Source organism: Aulostomus chinensis, chromosome 6 (genome assembly GCF_037954235.1).
Source record: "Aulostomus chinensis isolate RoL2024-O1b breed Wild chromosome 6, RoL_Achi_v1.0, whole genome shotgun sequence".
In the NCBI taxonomy this organism is placed as follows: Eukaryota; Metazoa; Chordata; class Actinopteri; order Syngnathiformes; family Aulostomidae; genus Aulostomus; species Aulostomus chinensis.
The window spans coordinates 25,017,379-25,040,512 of record NC_141325.1 but is presented as its reverse complement, the minus strand read 5'-3'; the positions used below and the strand labels follow the sequence as shown (position 1 = coordinate 25,040,512).

Below are 23,134 nucleotides of genomic sequence, written 5' to 3'. Positions count from 1 at the left end.
CAGTTGCTAAATTGCCACTCTACCTCTGAGCCATGCCATCCCATAGTTTTAACTTCTAAAAGTAAAAGTAAGACCTTAAAAAAAACTACTGGCCCCACCCAACTTCTGGTAACATAAAGAAGTTTAGACTTTATTGGAAGTCACAGCTAATGTTGTGTATGTGAGCTTGAGTCGTCACATCTAATCAAATTACTTGACCAAAAAAAAAGGGAAATAAGAGTTTTTAACCTTTTTACCAGATGGGCTTCTTCCTATCGGTGATCAATTGAAGAATTCATTTCTTATGCGCTTCCTGAACTGGAAATGTAGAGGGAAGATTTGTAGGATAAATACTAACAAATGGCTAATGTTTGCATACCCATCTTTAATAAGCGTGCATATAGAGGCTGTGGCTGCAAAATGAGTCGCTTTTGCCTCTGTTAGCAGGTAAGTATGTAAATAAAGGGGAGGCCTTGAAATATCAGGATGTACTTTCTCTCCAGCGCAGCACGATGCATCACACATACTGACGACCACTTGGAGTGGATTGAATGAGAAACATCTTGTGGTCTTAATGATACAAGAGAAAAGTAGCACCACAGAGCGTCTGAGTAGCTGCCACCCTTGCTGCTCTGCATCTTCCTCTCGATCAGTGTCAGCACAAACTGACAGCAGGACAGGCTGTAACGTGGCCTCCAGCCTTCAAACCCTTCTGTACTGCATCACCCTACACACACACACACACACACACACACACACACACACACACACACACACACACACACACACACACACACAAACACATACAGAAACGCAGAAATCAAAGACTTAAAGTTGAGAGTTTCAAAGCTGTTGTACTGTGTATCAAGGCTTACAGCTTTCCTCTGGAGGCAAAATAGGGTCTCATAAGTAATTCACAGAGCAGTCGGTGTAGGTTACACAGCTGCACGACCTCCAACTGTCTGAGGAAACCACACCACCTGACTGCATCCAACATGGCCACTCTGCAACTTGCGTATTCCTCTAGCGTGTGACAAATTGTGTCAGCACATTACTTTGCTGAAGCTTTTTTCATGCATAATTCATCCTCGAGCCGACATTCCACATGGACATGTTCAAATCCCTTTGAAGTTAATTCCTGATAAACAGTCTTGCTCGCTCCGGCTGTGTTGCAGCTTATGATTGTCTATGCTGGAGGAAGTCACCTGTCCGAAGCAATTTAGCTGAACAACATTGAAGTGGTGAGATTTGCATCTAATAACATACAAAAAACATCACAAAATGTTTTACATTCAAGGAAAATTGAAGGACAATTTGACATGTTTTACGTAACACACACACACACACTATCCCTGTGAATAAATCAGAGTGGTGGGGGGTGTTTCTAGAAGATGCACTATAAAGCACAAAATCTGGCTATTTGAAGAAACAGAATGTCTCTTGGAGATGAAGTTAACGACTTAGTACTACTGCATTTACATTTTAGGTAGTTTTTAATCCTGGATTACTTGGGTAGACCAGGAGATAACAACACTGAAAATAAATATCAAAATCAAATTCCTGGTAAAAAGACAGTTGGAAAAATAAATTCTGGTTAATTATTTATACAAAAAGAAAAACACCACAAAATATTACTGCACTTACTCATGGCCCTGCCCCTGACCTGCTGATGCCATGTTAATTTAGCTTGGAAATGGAGGACTTTGAGAACAGCGATACGCCAGGGCTGCTTCTTGTGCTGGAGATTAATCAGAGACACAACGCATCATTGAACACGCGCTGTTGTTTTGTTCAACGGAACACGGAAGCAGACCACAAAGGAAATAAAAGCTGCTGAATCCTGTTGTTGTTACTGATGGCCTGAAATGCTCTGCAGATCATACTTGCTTTACGAAACCCTTCTGGAATTGTATACCTCGGGGTTTCAGTTTTGTAACTTTTGCGCTACTTTTTGACTTGTTTTTGGGACTTTTTGAATCTGCCCTAGGTGACCCCTTCAGCCATGGCTCCATTGTTTACTGCCGTGAGCAGCTAGCCCTCCTTCCCTCTGGGCCAATTCATGCTGAAATGTCAAAGATTCCAGCGGAAATTAGAAGGAAACGGAGAGGCTGCAGGGCCGGATGCAAACATTAAGGATGCAATCACCTCCATTGCCATCTTCTCCAGATGACTTCTCCAGTTATTTCAACACCATCCAGCCATCACTGCTGCAGGGGAGGATGGAGGAGGCCAGCATGGACCAACATCTGGCTGCTTGGACAATTGACTACCTCTCTGACAGACCACAGTAAGTCGGGGTGAACAGCTGTGTGTCAGATGTAGTAACCTGCAGCACGGGGGCTCCCAAGGGGATGGTGCTCTCTCCGTTCCTGTTCATCCTCTACACCTCAACTACAACTCTGACCTCTGTCACCTGCAGAAGTTCTCCGATGACTCAGCCGTTGTTGGCTGCGTATCAGAGGGGGACGAGCAGGAGTACAGAGGGGTCATCACGGACTTCGTGGGCCGGTTTGAGCAGAACCACCTGCTGCTGAACACCAACAAGAGCAAGGAGCTTGTGATTGACTTCCACAGAAAACCTCCCCAACACACAGCTGTGAACATCCAGGGCTCTGACATTGACATAGTGGACTCATTCAAGTACCTGGGTGTTCACATGAACAATAAACTGTACTGGACTGATAACATCAATGCCCTCTACAAGAAGGGCCAGAGTTGCCTCCACGTGCTGATGAGACTGAGGTCCTTCAGGGTTAGCAGGGCCCTTATGATACTGTGGTGGCCTCTGCAGTGTGCTACACCATTGTGTACTGGGATAGTGGAGTCACAGACAGGGACAGGAAGAGGCTGGACAAACTGGTGAGGAGAGCCAGCTCTGTCCTGGATTGTCCACTGGACTCCATCCAACAGGTGGCCGACAGAAGGATGTTGGCCAAGATGACATCCATCATAAACAACACTTCCCATCCCCTGCACCACACTGTAGAGACCCTGAGCAGCTCCTTCAGTTCCAGACTGCTGCACCCTCAATGCAAGAAGGAGCGCTACCGCAGGTCATTCCTGCCTGTAGCAATCAGGCCGCACACTGTGAACATTCACATTCACATGTCTGTTTTCAGCAATGTGCAATAATGGTGCAATAAAATATAATTCTTTTTTCATACTTGATGTTAATATTTTTTGTAGCTCCCTAATATGAATGTTAATATTAATTTATTTTAGTTTTTGGTTTTTCTTATTCTTGATAAGGGCTTAAATTTCCTCAGTGTGGGATAAATAAAGTATTCTTATTCATATTATTCTTAATTGAAATGCTTGTCATGGCCAAAATTCATGACAGATGCAATTGATTACAATTACAAAAGTCAATGTTTTAATTGATTGACAGCATTAGTATGTGATCTAATGTTAGACATACACATACTGTACATTTACATGTGTAACCAGTGTTGTGTAAGCACCGTCAACCTCTGGCCTCAAACCCAACACTATCACCATGAGGCAAACATGCTAGCAAGAAGGCTAAAACCCATGAGGACTAGCAGCAGTCGCCAGCGCGTCTCTTGAGGTGACAAGGAGTGAAGTTTATTCACTGCACAGCTTTACCCACTGGCCACTGTTACACACATATTTAGTCATTAATTGTAACTGACCTGTTTCAATTACACTAGTGTAACAAATCCTCAACCTCTATTTGTTTTTTTTGTGGTATTTCACTGTCCTGTCCTGCAGGCAGTAATCAAGCACAGTGGCTGTAAGGTGTTACAGTCACTAAACCTTGCTTCGTGCCTCTAAGATTTATTTGAAGGCTTGAATGTTCTATACTATTTAAGAACAAATATGTATATGAGAATATTTCACAAATGAGCTCCACTGAAATTTGATCTGCCTATTCTGGCGGGTTGATTCTGGCAACTTGCTGTTTCTGGTCGACACTGCAGTTCTGATTTACCTCTACTAACTCCTGTTAATTCTCTTTAAAATAAGAAACAACATGCCTCTGACTAGTAGTGAACAAATCCATATGCCTTTTACTGGGTTGGTATATATCTACGATTTTCAAATCCGCTCCATAGGGTGTTGTAGTCATTCTATATTCTTCATTCTTCAAATCGAAGCTTCCCCACATGAATCAGTTTCATAAACCCAAATATGTGCATGTGTGATGAAGCCCATGGCATCAAAGTCTGACTCCATCCAGGTACCTAAAGCTGGCAACTCTGCTTTATGGGCGGGCCATTTTCAACTTTGAAACAAGATATGAGAAATGAACAACGTGAAGACCATACAGTATGTAATCAGCTTCTGGTGAATGACTTGAATGGCAGCTGGCATCTCGTCTAGCATCAGCAGGCACCAGGGAGAATATCAATAGAGGGAAGAGGGAGGAAGAAAGGATCTTGCCCCACTTGGAGACTGCCTTCTTTGTGGCTGACTTGGTGTGCAGCTCTCTATCGGTGCACTGGAGAATTAATTAGGGGTTTGATGATTGGGGAAATGGGTCTGGACAATAAAAAGCATGTGGTGAAGCTGCCTTTATGATTTGTCCAATCAAACCGCTTATTGTCATGGCTCAGAGCTGCTCCTGTCAATATCTGCCTACCGCCACTGAGCATCTAATGGATCCTGGGTGGTCAAACGGCCTGGTCCCTTGCAGAGCTCCTGCTGTGTTTTGTTGTAAATCACAGAGCCAGAACAGGGGAGATGAGCGCTGAGAAAATAGTGCCAGAGCAATTCCCCAGGCCTCAGCCCTGGCTGTTTTCTGCTTCAGCACACACTGCTCTCCACATGCTCAATATTTAGCCGTCCAGCACCTTCACAGCCACAAGTGCTCAGAGTCATTTTCCAGCTCCCCAACTGACGGGTCCATTTCAACAAAACACCATTATACATCTCACAGCAGATTTTCCATTTTGTCTTTAGATGAATAACAGTAGATAGTAGCAGAGCTGTATGGTAAAGGTTTAATTAGGGATGCACAGTAATTTTGCTGATATGCCAGTATTTTTTTACACACATTTGGCCAATATTATCTGTATAAAGACAAAGTTATATGATATTTACATTTTGTATAAGCTGAAGACCATATTTTATCATCTAGAAAAGGCCATTCATCATCTATTTATTGTTCACTGATGATGACCAAACAAGATGAGACTTGAGCAGTATTGTGCCGAAATGAATATGGCTCAGCAGATGATGTGCAGATATTATTGTGAGTCGCTAAGTTTCATCTTGCAGCTACGGTAAATACGTTACGATCATATTTGGCAATGCTGCAAAGAGTATTTCACCAAATAATTTTTAAAAAAGACATTTGGGTATTTTGATTGGTGATTTAGGATGCATTACTGTTCGATGATTTATCCACAAAATACACTGACCAAAGATTTAAATTAACAGTCAAGATTGAACAAAATTTCGTGTTCTAGTGGTTCAGAAATGTAAAGAGAAATTTCAGATTTATGAAATCAAATATATGCTACAACATGAAGACACAAAATGACTTTTCAGTAGATAATGCTCGGTCTCGTGTTGCTAGGTTGTACGCAGTTTTGAGAAACAAACAAACACAAAAATACCCATTTTCACCAGACATGGCTTCCCTCTGTGGGACAGCCTGGATGATCAAGTATGTCTGTGCTCCTGCTCCTGGGAATATCAGTGGACGTCACATGATACATTCGAATGAATGAGACAAAACTCCTCATGCGTCTATCAGTACTGTCCGCTCCATGTGAAGATGCACCAATAGAGAAAATGAAGGAGTTACACTTCCTCTGTTCCCATTCAGCGTCAATTTGGTTCTCTGTTATACTGACCCCTGACCAGCATTCCCTACCCTGCATGTTCTTAATTCCACTTCTGCTGATCATTTCAGAGCCAAAGCTCTTCTGTAAACTTGATTGTAGGGGTTGTGGAGGGATGACAACAGACGTCATCTCTGGGACATAACAGCGGAATCATCTGCTCAACGAGAATATAAAGAGAAGAAAACTGAGGGACAATACTGTCCTCCCAAAGTATTACTAGGATCACATCCCTACCGTCCAAACACAAACCTACTCACTGGTATACTATCGTGGTAAGAGCAGGGTAAAATGTGCAACCCTCTGACAGAGATTGGCGTGAAATATTGTTTGTTTGTTTAGTAAGTAGCATTTGTAATAAGAAACAGTTCTTTTTTACACCTCACAACTGTTTTTCTACACCATTTTTCAATAAACATATCCTGCATCTATGGCCCACGAGCATCCAAAAGCACTGTAAAAAAGTGCTCAGCATGTAATAGATACTGGTTCATTGGCAAACGATGATTCCTTATCATTTTGAAAAGTAGCCAGAAGAGAGAGACATTTCCTTTAGTGAAGGGACAGTTGCCATGTTGCTGTAATGTTGGATTTGTCTGCATGCGTGTGTCATTGATGTGTTCCTTGGTAGCCGTGTCGAAAGCGTATCCAAAGCTTCAGTCTACATGCCAGCAGAGCTTTGTTGAACTGCCTGACTTCTCATTCTTGTCAAAATATACAGACAGTCTGAATTGCAATGAGTTAAATTGACCAGCCTTGTTAAACTGTGTTCTTTTAGGTACTGAAGATGTGATCATTTGTATGTGCACGCTTCGCTTGTTTGGAAAGCAAGAAGCACGATGATTGTGATTTGTGGTATGCAGCCTAGAGCCTCGAGGGGATGATTTCTTCCCTGGCAGGACTCGAGCATCGACTGTCTGGGCCCACTGAAGGTCGTCTCTAGACAAACCCTGTCAATGACACCTGAACGTTATTGTCCGCTGTCCAGCAGCTGTAGTGTTGTTGCCAGTTACAGTTGGTGGGTGTGACAAACACAGGAGTAAATTGATTAACTGGATGTAGTAAAAAGAGTGACTTTGCTCCATGTGAAAGGACCCTGCCGCTGTATGAACCATTTCCACAGGAAGTGAGTTGCAGGCACAAGAAAAAGGACCATTTTTTGCCGGCATATCGAATTGGCTGGGTGCACATTTTATTATTTTGTTGGCAGACATACATACAACCTTCATGGTTCCATTAAAAGAGCGGAACCTAATTCTAATCAATGTCAACTTAGTCAATCAAGACTGAAAAATATCAGACTATCCAACCTAAAACATCGTGACAACATATCCAACATACAAAGCCATGAAGGACCTAAATCTCAAACACAAATTAAACCGTCCACTACCAATGCTCAAACGTTTTTAGCCATTTTTTCAGTCAATACTTGTTGTGTTAACAGTTGGCAAATAAATACCAAACCCCACAGAAGAGGCCATAGCCAAGCAGCCACAGCAGGTCTGTCAATTCGATTTCTTTTCTTTTCTTTTAATCCGAATTATAGAACTAACCATTCCTAGTAGAACAGAATTAAGACTTGACTTTGACTTGCCCTTCAAAAAGTTGTGACCAAACATTGACAACACCTGCTCGGGGTATCCAGTGAATGTAGCATGTTCATCTTACGATATACAACCTCGCTTCCCAGCTGACCACAAAATCCATCAAGGTATGCAATAAACATTAGAAGGCTTCCACAGAAAGAAAAAAACTAAAGATCACATGAGACATAAGCAAGATATTTAAAATCAAAATCCCAAAATAGCTGCAAAAGGAAGTTACAACAGCGCCGAAAATACATATTGAAAACCTGTGAAGTGTCATAAGATCCAGTGAGGCGGTTGTTAAGTGACAGTGCATGGGAACATTGATGGCGTGTCAGGTATTGAAGATGCCACGTGCCTGCCTCTGTGCAGCCTGTTTCTAAAAGGAGCAGAGTGCAGTGTGTGAAAGCGGTGAGTGGACAGATGAGAGCACAGCGGCCCGGGGAGAGGAGGCTGAAGGGACTACAGGGGAGACAGAGGCAGGGAGTGCATTTGAGCTTTAGGCTTTACAACATGCTATGCAGTTTTATGTCTCTGGGCTGAGAGAGAAGCAACCTCCAATAAATCCTGCTGCTGCTGTCACACAGTACCTGCTGGATTAAAGCTGTGTGAATACATAAAGGTATATTCTCCAGGCATAACCAGGGAAACAGCAGAGCATCCTACACACAGCCATATCATCCCAGCCCCCTGTCACACTAAATGACATCGTGCTCTGAAACACACACCTATGATGCAGTTAAGCTGAGCTAGAGCCATAACGCCAGTTAGTCTCCCGCTCTGATCCAAAGTCAAATATATCAAAGTTGTCAGGCTGTGGTCAGCCATCCAACATCCAACATGGTTCCTAATAATGTTAGCGATCCCCTCACGAGGTACGAGCGTGAGTGACTGATAACTGAGTAATTACAAGAAGTAATTGATTCCCTGCTTGCTCAACTTCAGGGGTTAATAGGGAAACGAAATCTTAATTTTTTTTTTTTTTGTCCATCTTGATCCTGGAACAGTTACCTCTAAAAATCACTTCCTGTGAAATGTTATGTTGAAAAGTAACGTTTTTACGATGTCACGTGACCTTCACTCGTCTCCCTGCTCATTTCCTCATGACTCTTCCTCATCTTTGCTTTAGGGATAGAGCTCACTACACTGGCAGGATCGGTCGGCAAACCTTTCAGGAGAATTTTTCAAATTCATTTTTACATTTGTAAATTGTAAATGCTGTGTATGACAAATCGAACAGCAAAAAACTGTCAACGAGACTCTTGCGTCCCTGTAGGAGAGGACAATGTCACCTCTCCAGTTAACCTACATGTTTAACTGGTAATGCTATTTTATTTTGCCTTTTTGTTTACATTTTTTGTTGTTGTGAATAAATTATTCATATAATAGCTGGATCATCCTTTTTTTTTCGAGAGGGAGGCTCAGGTCTGTCAGCTGGACTCTGACGATCTTGAAGCAGACGCTGACAGTGCTGCTGAGGCTGTTCTTGTCTCTCAGACAAATCCATAAAACAAGCAGATAAAGGAAAATGTTAAAAGACTTTAAATAAACACTTGATAAAAATTACATATAATGGCCTTTGAGACATTGAAAGAATTCAGCTACTGCATCAAATAGATCCGTTGTTGTCCATGTTCAACAAGTACCTAAGTACTTGTATGTCTCTACAATTTCAACATTTTACATTCTTGCTGTTCCCTTCTGCCACGCATCTTAAGATGACATCTCTTTCCAAGAAAAATCAATCCCACCTCCAGTAATTCACCTGAAAGCATGACTGTCCTCAGCCCTGACACTTAAACTTGTGCTGCAGTGAGGTTGACATTTTCACTTATAAGAGAAATATCTTGCAAATTTGTTTGATGCCTTGAAATTTGGCAAAGGCATGAATTTCTTTGAATGAGTACCTGCACCCAGACCCAGTCTGTCTGTATTGTGACAGAATACATACACATTGCTAGAAGAGTGGGGCCACGTGCGGTCCAGAATACCTCAGAATACACACCAACTGGAGCTTATTTTTGTAAGCAAAACGTCTGAGACTGAGTAATGTTTATGAGTCATTCTCATAAATATTCCAAATCTGTGTTGGACCATCACATTATGCTGCAGCACCGCTAAAATAGAAGTCTCTCACAAACGTGATTTATCAGGCTTGCTGCCAGCATCGCTACGTTCCACTTTGAGCAAAATGTAGGTTTTCCAACAAATTAAAGATTTGTTTTCACAGATGTGTCTGTGAGATATTAGAGAATTTTTGACATTTTTCAAGGGGGAAAAATGTCTTGAAAGAGACTCAGCAGAGAGAAAAACCTATCTACACTCACAATGCCTTTCTACAACTGTGGTATCAGATTATGGATGCTGGTATCAATATGATTTCTGTTAAGGACAGCTAAACTGCACAGTATCACACTCATGCAACCTTCAAGCAGTGTGACCCAATACGGATTGATACTTCTCAGAGGGTGAAAACGTGTGTGGATAATCAGTTTTTGCTGCATTTAGTAGAACTGCGTCCTGTTGGTAAACTCATTTAAAGTTAATCACCCCTGTCCACAGATGAGCACCAACAACATAAATAAGTAGATTGATTGCACACAAGAAGGCTGAATCAGTTCCTCTTTAATTTATCATGATTGTAAGTTTTTAATAAAGACAAATAATAGAGAACGGAATACAGCATCCTGCCGGTGGTCACGCATGCAGGGTGAAACACACAAATATACGTATGCGGATGGATTGTCTGGCCACGGATGGATAACTATTGATGGCACAAGCTGTGTAACACAGCGTCAGCTTCAGTTGTCCTGTCGACAACAGCAAGTCTATGGAGCTCCTTAAAAGTCTGTGGCAGAAACAGCCACATTAACGAGTCAATAGATTTGGCTTCACTTGGAAAAACGATGAAGTGCTCAAGCCCCCTTCTTGCTACTGCTGCCAATAAAGATGCAAAAGTCAATAAGAACTGATTGAAATGTTACAGATTTGACTTCAGATTCTGATGCTTGGTTCAACTTCAGCAAAGAAAAAAAGACTTGATGAACACGTAATAAAAAAAACGTTTAAATTGGCATTTGTATCTTCGGTAACCGTGTGTTGGTCTTAACAACGCACTTTAGTTTGATATAATCTCTGTGTTTCACAGCCAGTGGTGACATATGGTCCAACTATGTGTTGCAGTGTTGGGTATTTCTGTCAGACATGATTAAATTTCCCTATGTGAGGTGAAAAATGTATCCACCAATTTTGGTTTGTACACATTTTAAGGCGCATTTTAATATGAGGGAACTAAATCAGCTAGTTTCAGATGGATGATGAGGTAGAAGATGAATAAGGATCTTATCTGAGCGATGAATCGTGCAATGTTATTCAAACTGAGCTCTAGGATAAATTTTATAGAGCTACAAATGAGCATAGGTGAAACAATATCTCTAAAAGTAACATCCCTGTTAGTTGGGCTCCTTGTTCCGTATGTAAATATATTCTTTGTGCCTGGTGAATATAATTAACATTGCTAAGAGGATTATGAGTGTAACAGATGTTTCAAGTTTTCAGGGATGATTAAACAATATTATGTACATTAACATAATGACAGTCAGTCGTGTAGAGAGGACGTGGACTAAAAATGCACAGAGTCACCAGACTCACTGACAGTTTGCATCTATTATACAACACTGAGCGACCACATCAGCTTCTGACTGGCCAGTCCAAGCAATCATCAGGGCAAACGCAGAAAACACACAGTTATAAAAGAAATGCACGGAGTGACATAGAGAACTACATGGCTGCTCCTATCCGCCCCGCTGAGCTTCATGTAGCTGCGTCTGAGTTCACAGGCGAATCATACTTCTCTGTACAAACTGGAATTAAGATGTGGCTACTTGGACAGGGTTTTAGAAAAAAAAAAAAAACAACAGCTCACATCCTACCAGCTCCGACACTGTTGACATTATTAGAACATCATTTATGGCAAACGACCTCCTAAATTCTGTTGCTGGGAACCTCCTTCCCAGTAAATCCAAAGAGGGAGGAGGAAGATGGATGACAGATATTTGTTAATGTCTCAGGTTAATTTTACACTTTCCATTCATTTATATAATTTTTTTCTTTTTTTTTTTTTGGTAATGTCAGAGGACAACAACTCTTACATGCAGCTTCAAAAATACTTATTTCCTCCATCAGCTGGATCATCCACCTTCACTAATCTGATAGATTTTTAATTGTAATTTTTTTATTTGCATGCATTCTTTCAGTCAGCTCAGTAAAACAAATGGATGGTTTTTTTTACATGTGAAATGAGCAACACAAATACATCACATTTTTTGTATTGATCGAGTCAATGAAGGTGAATAGACAAATAAAACAATTTCAATTTTCTCTACCCAGTAGTTTGTCTTAAACAATTTTCAGACAAATACAACTATTGATAATAATAATAATAATAATAACAATAATAATAATAATGATGATCATAATAATAATAATATCCTTTTTAATCTATAAATAATTTGATTCTAAACATACCAAGTATGCTTCTTGTTGGTTTACTCTTTTTTTCATGCAGCTTATATCTCACTTGCTTGTCATCATGACTCTGGATAAATGGGAGTTGCAGGGGATTTTTTTCTATTTTTTCATAGTAGTGTCATGGTTCGTCACTGTGACTTCAGGGCTGACTCATCTTATATCCTTTTCCCTTCATGAGGTGGGTTAGAGCATGAGCGACACGCTACCTTTATCTACAGAAGGTGGGAGTATAGTTGTTTCAAAGGAACCCTGTGGAGGATGCTACTGAATGTGTGTCTGTTACGTTTGTCTGTCAGACTTGTCCTAAATTCATAAATATACACGTTTAAGAGCGAAGCACTGAAAAGGCAAAATATAGTTCTTTCCCCTCAGAAAAAAGGTCTAACAAGGACACAAAGTCATGCTGACTGAAACAAACAAACGGAATGTGAATGTCAGGCTACTGCAAATCATTTAAAACAGCGCCTCTAACAACATGAGACGTGTCGCGCATTGAGGGAGCTCGCTTGCTACAAACACGCTATCACATACGACAATAAGTGTGAGTCTGTTAAGAGAGCAAATCACATTTGTAGTGAATATTAACTCACTTCATAGCCTGTATCCTTTAAGTCCCCATGTTGAAATGGTCAGCGTCAAAACTCAGCAAAGTCAATTCATAAAAGAACAACAGACGTTGACTGTTTGTGCATCGTTGGGATCCAGCATTCACTCAGAGCTGTTTCCCAACCTAGTTAGTTTGCTCTGACGGTCTTAATTAGTAATTCACCTTATGATTTGTTTTCACACCTTGAAAAGTAGAATCAGACCCATTATGCATCACAGCAAAGGTGAGGTATGGTGACTGCACCTGCAGAAGATGGTTTGCCATATGTGAACTTAGTGCTACAGTGATTGTATAACTTTGTAGGTAAACCTCTAAGTTAGCATCAACTTTGACCAAAAGCCAATGGATTTTTCAATTTTTTTCAACTCATGTGAGTTACATGTTGCTTTTTCAAGAAAGTCACAATCTTCAGTGCTCTCGTGATTTTTGAAACGTGAATGCACTCATAGAAGGTGAAAACCCTCTTGAAAACCTTAGCTTTGAGCCAAACATTTCAGTTTCCCAGCTGCAATGAATACCGCCTTCGGTCCTTAAACATCATACTATTTTCATTTTAGCCAGACAAGTAGTGATGCTCCAACAGTGGAAAAAAAAGAAGAAGAATCTACTTTTGACAAATTTGAAAATGTGGACGAGAGAGAAGAGCACAGTTACTGTAGAAAGGGAACAGGAAAGAGAGAGGAGAAATTAATCTAAATAAAACTTAGTCCTGGAAAGATAAAGTATATCAGCTTTCCTGCTGTGGATTAGAGCAAACACTGTTGATTAAAGCAAACGATCAAAGAGTCTGAGCATCAGTGCTGCTCTCCTATAGCTGCCTCATGAAAGGAGTATTGATCAGGGAGGAGTAATTCATCCAGAATTGAATTTCCTTGTGTTTTTATTGACCTCAGTGGATATTTGTAGTGAGCAGCCATACAGGCAAGGGGCTTTACTCCTGTTTTGTTACACAGTATATCAGAATGACCCACATCATACTGAAGAGGCATGATCAGACCTAAAGGCGCGCACACACACACACACACACACACACACACACACACACACACACACACACACACACACACACACCTGGTGAGGTATGCAGATAGTGACCACCATTTACATCAATAATGTTAGAATATGACAAATATATGTGAACCCTGTGTACTTGTCCAACTAAGCCCATGGTTGAAATTAATTCAATCCTCTCTCCTTGTCTTTGTGGTTTACAATAGTGAATATAGAATACAGCAAGTTAATATAAAGGAAAAAATACCACAATCATGTAGGATCTTGTTTCTTCAGGAGAGCAAACAAGTAGACTGCTGCATTTGATTTTTGACTGACTTGCACTTTTTGTTTAACTGTCTTTTCTTTTCTTTTCTTTTCTTTTCTGTGTCTTCTCCTCCCTTTCCTTTCATTATTTGGGTACTCTTGTGTGTTGTTGCTTTCTCTCCTGGTTTTGTTACACATTATGTGATGCCAAATTGCACCCCTGCTTCTCCAGGGGTTTCTTCTTTAGGCTGTGTCGCTGGCATGCAAGGCGGTCACAATGAGCAACCATCGTGTGCAGGTGTACGATCATACAGTGTCACATTACAATGAGCAGACACATTTGAGAAGATGATGTTTTCAAAAAAAAAAAAATCTAAATGTGTATTAAGGATTTATAGAGATCCCATTAGTTGGATTTGGATAAACATGGAAGTGAGAGTATTATTCGTTTAAACTGAACTTGTAATTACAGGATCTTACATAACCTTTGACATCATTGACTAAAGGATTGTTTCAAAATGAACGCTGAGTTCCTGGCTGAGGGGTTCAGGGCTGTTCTGTTGATATGAATAAGGATGCTTGAATCTGCAGATCCAGATGAGACATGGACTTTTAATTCATGATCAGTCAAATTGAAAAGGTTTGACAGTTGCTATAGTGCATCAGAGAGCATTATGTGTATTTATGAGAGTAGTTTGTAAGTATTATGGCAGCAGTGTATATGTATAGTACAATATGAATACCCTGATGTGGTTTAAACAGTGATGCACAAGCACAATTTCTACTTGTTTGCCTTTGAAAATGTAACTTTTATGTCCACCTACTGTTTCTTTTCTTACTCAGACCTATTTTTTTGAATGTAAAGGGAACTTCCTATGTAGTTTAAAAAGAAGATATGACTTTAGCCAAAGATTCACCACTCTGCTGCTGAGCTAATCCACTCACTCTCCATTTAAACAACCTAATGATTTCTGGCTTGTCTTAGCAGGGTAGACACAGGTGGTAGAGATGAAATTAACCGTGGTCTTATTCCACTTAGTGTGTCACCGCTGTTCCAGTGAGTCAGCAGCACAATAACACGGCCTTAAAGAGGAGCAGGCCCATAATTATGGTTATTAATTACACCTGGGTTTACCCTGTTACACCGTGTCTACATGGTTATTTTGAAAATGGCCTATTGAGTGTAATTTCTTCTGACTGAGTAAAACCAGCACACTGGAAAATAAATTATATTTAATAGACAGCCAAGAGTGTAATGTGTCTTGTTCAACTCACAGAATGAGGAGAAAAAAATGTTTAGCTCGAGGGGCAAACTTTTCAATTCCCACCTTTTCCTTTCAGGCTTGGATAGACTATAAATGTATTCGAGTAATTCATTTTTTTCGTGCTGTGGTGATAACGGACAGTAGACAGATAAAGTATTATTCTCAGCCACTCTCTGGAGTTTTGTCAAGCAGATAAGCCTTTGTTCTGTCCGTGTAAACTGGAATTAAGCAAATGACCTAAATAGACCCGAGGCACCGTTGAGGGCTATATCAGGCTGGTTGTGATGGAGTTGGTGGCTCGAGGAGGTCGCGTGTGGTTGGAATTCCCAGTGGGAGCTCTGGCCTGCTTGGTGTGAGGTGTGTGTTTGTGTGTGTGTGTGTGTGTGTGTAGAGTATATAGGGATCTGCATGAAAACGCAGCAGCTCCAACAAGGCTGTGCAGACTTCCGTGACTAAAGCATGAGGCTGTTAAATGGCATGTCACGTCTCCGGATGCCAGCATCTCTGTGGATGTGTACAACCAGGAACTGGCCAGCAGGGGGGAATTAATTCCAGGACATGCACCATGTAAGACCTATCAATTCACACCTCCTGCCCCGGGCCCATGCAGCACCCCACACAGCTTGCAGTGCTCTTGTTCAAACTCAAAGTGCTTTAGGTCAAGAAATCGGTGCAAAGGACTCCTGGATTACAAACGAATAAACAACCACACAGGGGACTTGCTGGAGTTGAGAAAGGAAAACAGTCAAGACAAAACTCTTTGCCCTTTCTAAGTTTGAAAGATACCTCTTCACATGAATCTTAGTAGTTGTCTAAGAAAATGTCTTTATGTCTTCTTAACTCCATAAACACCTGAACACAGTCAGAACTTACTTTTTGTACGTGAAAGGAGTATTAAGTCTTTTCCCCATCTTCCGTCATTTGTGAGATAATGCTTCCCTGCCATTAACAAGACTTTCCGACACTCTGTGTTATCACTATCATATGGTAGAGGGCGCTATTGGCACACCAAAACAAGCAAAGAAGCTCCGGAAAACGGAAGATATTCCATGATTGATCAATGTTGCAGTGTTCCAGTGGGCCTGTGGTGATGCACTGGACCAACATAGGAGTACTTAATGCAGCCCCACCAGGCTGATCACTGCTGTTAGTATACAATTGAAGCAACTATATGGGACTGAGAATAACAACCCAGAATGAAGAAATACACTTACTATTAGGGTTGGGCAAACGGTTCTATCAGATCGTCCCATCATGCTTAATGGTGATCACAGTCTGACGGTCCAATCAAGTAAGGGGGTGGGAACAGTGACATCACAGCACATCATTGTGAAGTAAGCATGGCCAAAGTCAACGGCAAATTAGTAGAGCACACACACATTTGGCCAGGCTGCCTTGTACCACCCTGAAGAATCGCAGCCACCTATCCTCACTCCCCTGCACCTACGTTGATCCAGGCCTAAGGACGCTTGCATCATCACTGCTGAGCTGTACGAGTCTGAAATTTGGTCTTAAATCTGATGTTAAATATTTACCTGTGGTTATTTGGTAAACCTGCCTACCAGCAGCCTGTGGGAAAGTGAACTGCAGGCTGGCTCTTTGTTGTGCTAAGTCTTCTTGTTGATACTGCTGTAAGCTCCACAGCTGCAGAGTGAAAGCAGCAAAGCGGTCATTTTGAGAACTTTTCCTTAAAATTGTTTCTAGAAAGACTTAAACTTCGATGAGGAACTCAGGATGCCCTCGGCAAAATGAGTCCCTCAGAGATGTCAAGCATTGCGACTTCCTACAATATTCTCATCATTTATGCATGTCGTGTGAAAGGTGGTGCATACACAGCTTCTTAGGGAACAGGGATTCCAAAGACACACATGAAAACAAAGAAAACAACATATTTCATGCCAAAGATGAAGTGCTCAGCAGCAACAGTGGTTAAATGCGGGCATTACTTGTGTTTCTGCAGTGCACAGTGGCGTGATCCACTCACTTGTTTTGGTGCTTCGAGCCCTGCAGATGTGCATGGTACTGTGCCACCGAATTCAGTGTGACGCTGCAGACTTCACAGGAATAGCTTCGCTTCAGACCTGGGATCAAATACAAAACAATAGGCAGAATTACTAAAATGCATTTTAACACTGCATCTCTTTTAGTGGCAGTATTATTTGTGAATTAAAATTTGTGTTATTAGGAACAGGACTTTCACTCTCCTGAACAGAATCAGTGCAGAATTATTGAACTATAAAAGTCCTATACCAGGTTTTTTGTTGCAATGCATTTCATTCTCACGGGCTGTGAAGCGAGTGGGTCTTTTCAATTATTTTCAATGGGAGTGTCAGGTGTGACAGGTTGCTGAGTGTCTATTTTGTGTGAGGCGCTACACGTTCTATTATTGCGCAGTCAAGGAGAGATGAACAATTTCAAACTTTAAGTAAAATGCAGCGCTAATCAAATACAACAAAGATGAACTGCTGTGTCCTACATGTATGAGTGGTGACCAACAACAATAGAGGACTGCCTGAACCAGATAATTGTACATGTCAGCAAAACCGAACAAAGAGGCGCATCTGTCTTCTTTCTTTCAACCAGTGTTCAGTCTGTCTTTCCCCCAGAGCATGAACTGGAAGAAGTACCTTGAGCCAATATTTAATCTCAGGGTAATAAAAAAAGTCAGTATTTTGACCTTGACATATTCTTGGCAAAGCCAGAATTATATGACATGTCACAATAGCACCACACTGTGTTGGCGAAGTGTGAACAAAGAGAGCTTTCAATGGCAAGTGTTCCTGTCACAACTTGTAATGCAACACAATGCATGACTACCTATAGTTTATTTGCTGAGCTAACAATCAGCTTGAAGTGACTGTAATAAAATCTGTTCAGTATTACAGACCGATGAGCAGTGTTTTCATTCTGTACTCTAACACTCAAACTGCTATTCCTGAATCTTATTTTGAAGCATCTTCCATCATGATTTTTATACGAGCAAAAGGTAACATGATCCGAATGGAGTAACTTACGGTGAAAATACATTTAACCAAAGTTTTCCTCAGTCCAATCCAGGATTCTAGTGTCTTTTGGCTCGTTGTTGTTCTTTTATGGTTCACATGTGAACCAAAAAAAAAAAACACCAACAACAATAAAACAGTTTTGGTTCAGTCTCACGGCTCGAATTCTCCCGATTTCCAGATGTCTGATGAACCCACTGCACAAAACTCACCGCCCAAATCCAAGAAAGACTAAGTTAGCAGCTAGCTTGGGAAAACAATGGAGCAATTACAAGCAAAATAAGCCGCTATTTCTTTTTTCCCTTTTTTTTTTAGACGTTAGTCGAGAGTGAACCAGTGATAAAAGGAGAGTGTATGTTGACCCACAAATTATTTCTAGTTCCTTGAAAATGTTGCTGCATGACTACTGGATGTATCAAGCACATCTTTACTAGCGTGCAACAAGAAGCCTCTGGGGTGATAGTCAGTGTCGTGTTAACAGCTTGCTCTCTGCCCCACAGCAGCACAATCAGACAAAAAAGAATTGTTTCTGCCTTCACGCAGTGGTTTGGACAGAACTGCTGATTATCCAGATCGTTCTTGGATTTCTCTGACTGAAATGTGTTTTTTACAGATTTGAGGTTGATTTGATATTCATAGCTATGAATTATGAAAGTATAGAAATATCCATGTCCAAAGACATCAAGAGGGGACTAGGTTAATGGGACACTCTAAATTGACCGTAGGCGTGGCTGTGAGTGTGAATGGTTGTCTGTCTATATATGCTGGCCCTGCAATGGACTGGGGACCTGTCCAAAGGCAGCTGGGATAGGCTCCAACCCCCTGTGACCCGTAACAGAAGAAGCGGTACAAAATGGATGGATAGAACTCCTCAAACCCATGCAGCATGACTGTATGTCCCTTGATTTTTTTAATATTTAGCACAGTCTGCTAGTCTGTTGAAGGATGGTCTGTTAGGCGTTAACGTAACCAAATAAACTGGTCAGGCTTAGAAAAAATGTAATTTGGAATCAAGTGTGTAGCTGTTTGACATAAATGAGAAGCCATTTGTATGAAATCGCTGCACACCACTGCTCACACTTCAGCTGCACAACATCCAGTCCTTGTTGGCGACACTGTATCGTAACAACCCATCAAAATAGTCCCAAAACCTTATTAAATAGCTTTCTCCATTCAGTAGGCACAAACGTCAAACCTACCTATCCAAATATCCACCTCCAGATTCAGACTGAGATTTTATTTGTCACATACATACAATGGAGTGAAATGTTATGTTGGCTCCATGCTAAGTAGAAAACACAACAGACACAGAAACAACCCGCGAAGACAGTAACAGACAAGAAAACAATATGTTCAGCACCTTATACAGACATCTTCCCCTTTAATTGATGTCATGTGACTTCCTTCCACAAGTAATACTTACTACAGTCACTTGATGACAGTCACAATACATGACGATAGGTGATGTCATAAACTATCTGCATGTTCTTCTTCGAAGGACAAGCTGAGAATATCCATCCATCCATCCATTTTCTTCCACTTAACCTGTTAAGGGTCGTGGGGGGGCTGGAGCCTATCCCAGCGGCTTTTGGCGAAAGGCTGGGTTCACCCTGGACAGGTCACCAGTCCATCACAGGGCCAACTCATATAGACAGACAACCATTCACACTCACAGTCACACCTTCGGTCAATTAAGAGTATCAATCAGCCTCGTCCCCTCTTGATGTCTTTGGACTGTGGGAGGAAGCTGGAGTACCAGAGAGAACCCACGGAGGGACAGGGAGAACATGGAGACTCCACCCAGAAAGATCCCGTGCCCGAGCCGGGACTCGAACACGGAACCTTCTCGCTGTGAGGCGACAGTGCTAACCACTGCACCGCTGTACCACCAAGCTGAGAATATACAAGTAAAATCTAAAAATATCTGTAAAGATGTCATAGATAAGACTCTCACTTCTTGTGCCATTGAAGTAATGTCAGAAAACAATCATCAATCAGTCAATGCATGCGAGCACCGAGAAGCGAAACCTTAAAAATGGTGTCTTTCCATGGAAAGTGTGTGAAAACATAAATCTATTATTGCTTTAAAGTTATTCTGAGCTTTATAAAGAACCAAGTGCATGTGGACCACACAACAATAAAGACATAAATTCCACTTCAATGTATAAACATGACTAAATTCAGCAAATGCATGGAAAAGATTAAAACAAGCCTGCAGCTGCGAGAGTGAGAGCATGTGTCGTTGTCAGTGTTCAACTTCAGAGTGTGTGTGGTGAACAATGTATGTTGTCTCTCCTTGGGGGAGATACTCCACATCATGACAGAGGATAAAATATTACTTAAGGTCTGTACACACCAGATGCAATTTTGGCGCGAGGGTAATTCATTAATTCGAAATGTTTTTCAAATCTGTTCTTTCACACAAAACATGAGGATTATGCAGTGAAAAAGTAACACCTTTTTTTTTTTTGTCAGAGCAAAATGTATATTTCTGACATTTCGGTCTCAGTTTTCAGGCCCACTGAGAAGTCCAGACCAAATTTTCTAAAAGTTAATAACAACTCTGTCCTCATTGTGATAATGTATTGGTGCAGTGTTGCTGCACAGAATGAGCACACAGTTTAACTGCTGTCATGTACAAATTGTGTTGTAGTATGAAAAATGGCTATGCTGATTGCCTTGCTCTTACAATTGAATTAACTCCTCCATACACAGAGCAAAAGGCCAGGGGAGAATAAATGTCACATTGATCCAATTGAATCACATTTCCACATCCTCTTCCATCAAATTTCTCCCAATAAAGGAGTGTTTACTGTACAGTGACACACCAAGGCAACTAAAACTCTTGAAAGTGTTGGTGAAAATATGCTGTTAGCTAACGTCTCACTTTCAGGTGTTGTCAGCTGTTTTGTTCTGTTCCCAAGACAAATTGCGAGAAAGAGAAAGAAGGGGGGGGGGGGGTCTCTCCCTTTCACTTTCCTCCTCATAAGCTATACATTAACCACTATGTCAGAAGGCCAGGACGGAGATTTCAATTCAGCACAGATGTCCCAAGACTCAGTCAGGAGCTGACATTCAAGCTCTGCAGCAAGCAGCGAGGGTCTGCTCTATCGTGGCCATCTGACAACCTGCCTCTCAAACATTTTTTTGAAATGGTGAAATATTACAGAGTGGCTTTGGTATTCATCACTGCCAGCCACCTGCGGCTCATCCCCACTGGCCCAGCATGAGAGATGAAGCTCCGGAGCCTCCGGGCATCAATAGTACTTCCCCTCAGTGTTCTTTACTTCCTACCTTCTGAGGCATTGCTGTTGAGTCATGTGGATGTGTTTGTTTTGGTTAACTTATCTCTTCGCTGAGAAAAAAGTAGTAAATTAGGACAGTATGCAAAAGTGAAGGGCGATGTGCTTGGCAGTCTCATTTAATTGGAGTTTTGTTACTGTGTTACTCCTCTGCGCAAAGAAAAATGCTGTCTGATTTCTTCATTTGATGTTGCAATAACATGGGTAAGTTATGAAAGAAAGCAGGCAATTTCATTGAAAAAGAAAATATTGAAAGAGTTCCACAAGATTGAAGGAATGGCCCATCACTGCTCTCGAGCATGACAAGATTGATAGCACTTTCAAAACCTAAAAAAAATTCACTTCAGAGCAAGGCTTTGCACATCATGCTAAGTTAACCAGCTGCTGCCTGCAACACTGTAAAAGACAAGGTCTTGCCAAAAAAACCCAAAAACAAACATGTCACACCTACTATGAATGGTAGCAGTGGTGCAGAAGAGAAAAGTATCTCAAAAGTCAAATACACATTTCACCTAAACAGTTACTTGCCTGCATTAATTGGACGAAGTGCTTAATGACCACTGTGAAAAACTGTTGATACGTATGAGGTAAAAGACCTCCAGGCCTTGCATGCAAAGTAACAATGGAGAAGGCTGCAGTGGAGGCTATAACAGACAGTTCTGCACTCTTACTTTAGTATGACCCCCCCCCCCCCTTTTTTTTATTATAAATGAGATGATAGCTTTTTTGATACCCTCTCATTTCAGGGTTTGCTCATCATCCAGTCAAATCAGTAGGAATTAGTGTTCTACTCTTTATTTAGCATCTGTTAAAATGACATGATTTGATAATTCAATTCATTGTCATTATACATTATTCAGGCATAGAACAAGAAAATATATTGGTATATTGTCAGAGATCAAATAAGCAATAACCTGGTGAGATGCTAGGCCTCATGTTTTGCAGTTGGAATCTGATGGTGACCTTCAATGCTGCGATACAGGAGGCTTCTCTGTGACTAACACTAGCAATGGTCATCATCAGTTGTGTCTTTGTGAGCTTTTTTTGCAGCACTAGACAATAAATATGCAAGAGAAGAAATATTAATGTGCAGTACACTATGAGTCATATAGTTTGATTTTCCCATGTGGGATCCAGAATGATGCAGGATGTCTGTTGCCAAAACCAGTTTGTCCATATTTTCTCTGGATTTGTTTGGTATACACCAGTGTGAACTTAGACTAAAAATCACTAAAATATTATATTCCCTGTGGGGTGAAAGCTCCATAACTCAGATGTGGATTTCATTAAGAAGACATTTAAAGGAGCTACTGCAGGGTAATGAACCCCAATTCAGTCTCATGGAAAGCCCATGGAAAACAGGAAACTTGAAAAAATCTGGCCTATACATTGATTCACCAAAATGCTACAGATTGGGCTCTCAGTTGGTGCTGAGTTATTTCATTTGTGTTGTAGTAATTCTTTCATGTCGCTCTGCTAATTGAGACCTATTGCCTGAGCTGCGGGGAGGGAGCGCGATGGCAGTATGACTGATCAGCACTGTGGTCCTCTGTGGACTGTTAGTGAGCAGCGAGAAGGTGGTGCAGGCCCAGGGTTCACGCTAAATTAACCGGCAGCCATCTGCCCCGTTCAGATTGCAGCAGGGCGCCCAGGCTTGAATGAGTGTAGGCCAAATCTAATGAGACAAACTGTTTGTAGAGTTACAGTTGTGTTATATATTAAAATGCACTGCTTTGTGAAATGAATCATTATTCAAAAGTGTTTCCATCACCTTAAGGCAGTAACCTTGCTGTAAA

At 41.1% G+C, this 23,134-nt stretch overlaps 1 protein-coding gene across 2 annotated transcripts in view; it reads right to left on the bottom strand.

Annotated features, from left to right (window-relative positions):
* The window catches only part of LOC147260515 (zinc finger matrin-type protein 4-like), a 236,373-nt gene that overhangs the window by 8,858 nt on the left and 204,381 nt on the right, over positions 1-23,134 (bottom strand). Inside the window, exons 6-7 of one of the 2 annotated variants that reach the window (XM_086207137.1) lie at positions 17,019-17,115; positions 1,637-1,717 (exon numbers count right to left, since the gene is read on the bottom strand). In XM_086207137.1, the coding sequence (XP_086063263.1) occupies positions 1,657-1,717; positions 17,019-17,115 (158 nt within the window). In that variant the 3' untranslated portion in view covers positions 1,637-1,656. Of the gene's footprint in view, positions 1-1,636; positions 1,718-17,018; positions 17,116-23,134 lie in introns of those variants that run through there. The other variant, XM_086207136.1, reaches the window with a different exon arrangement.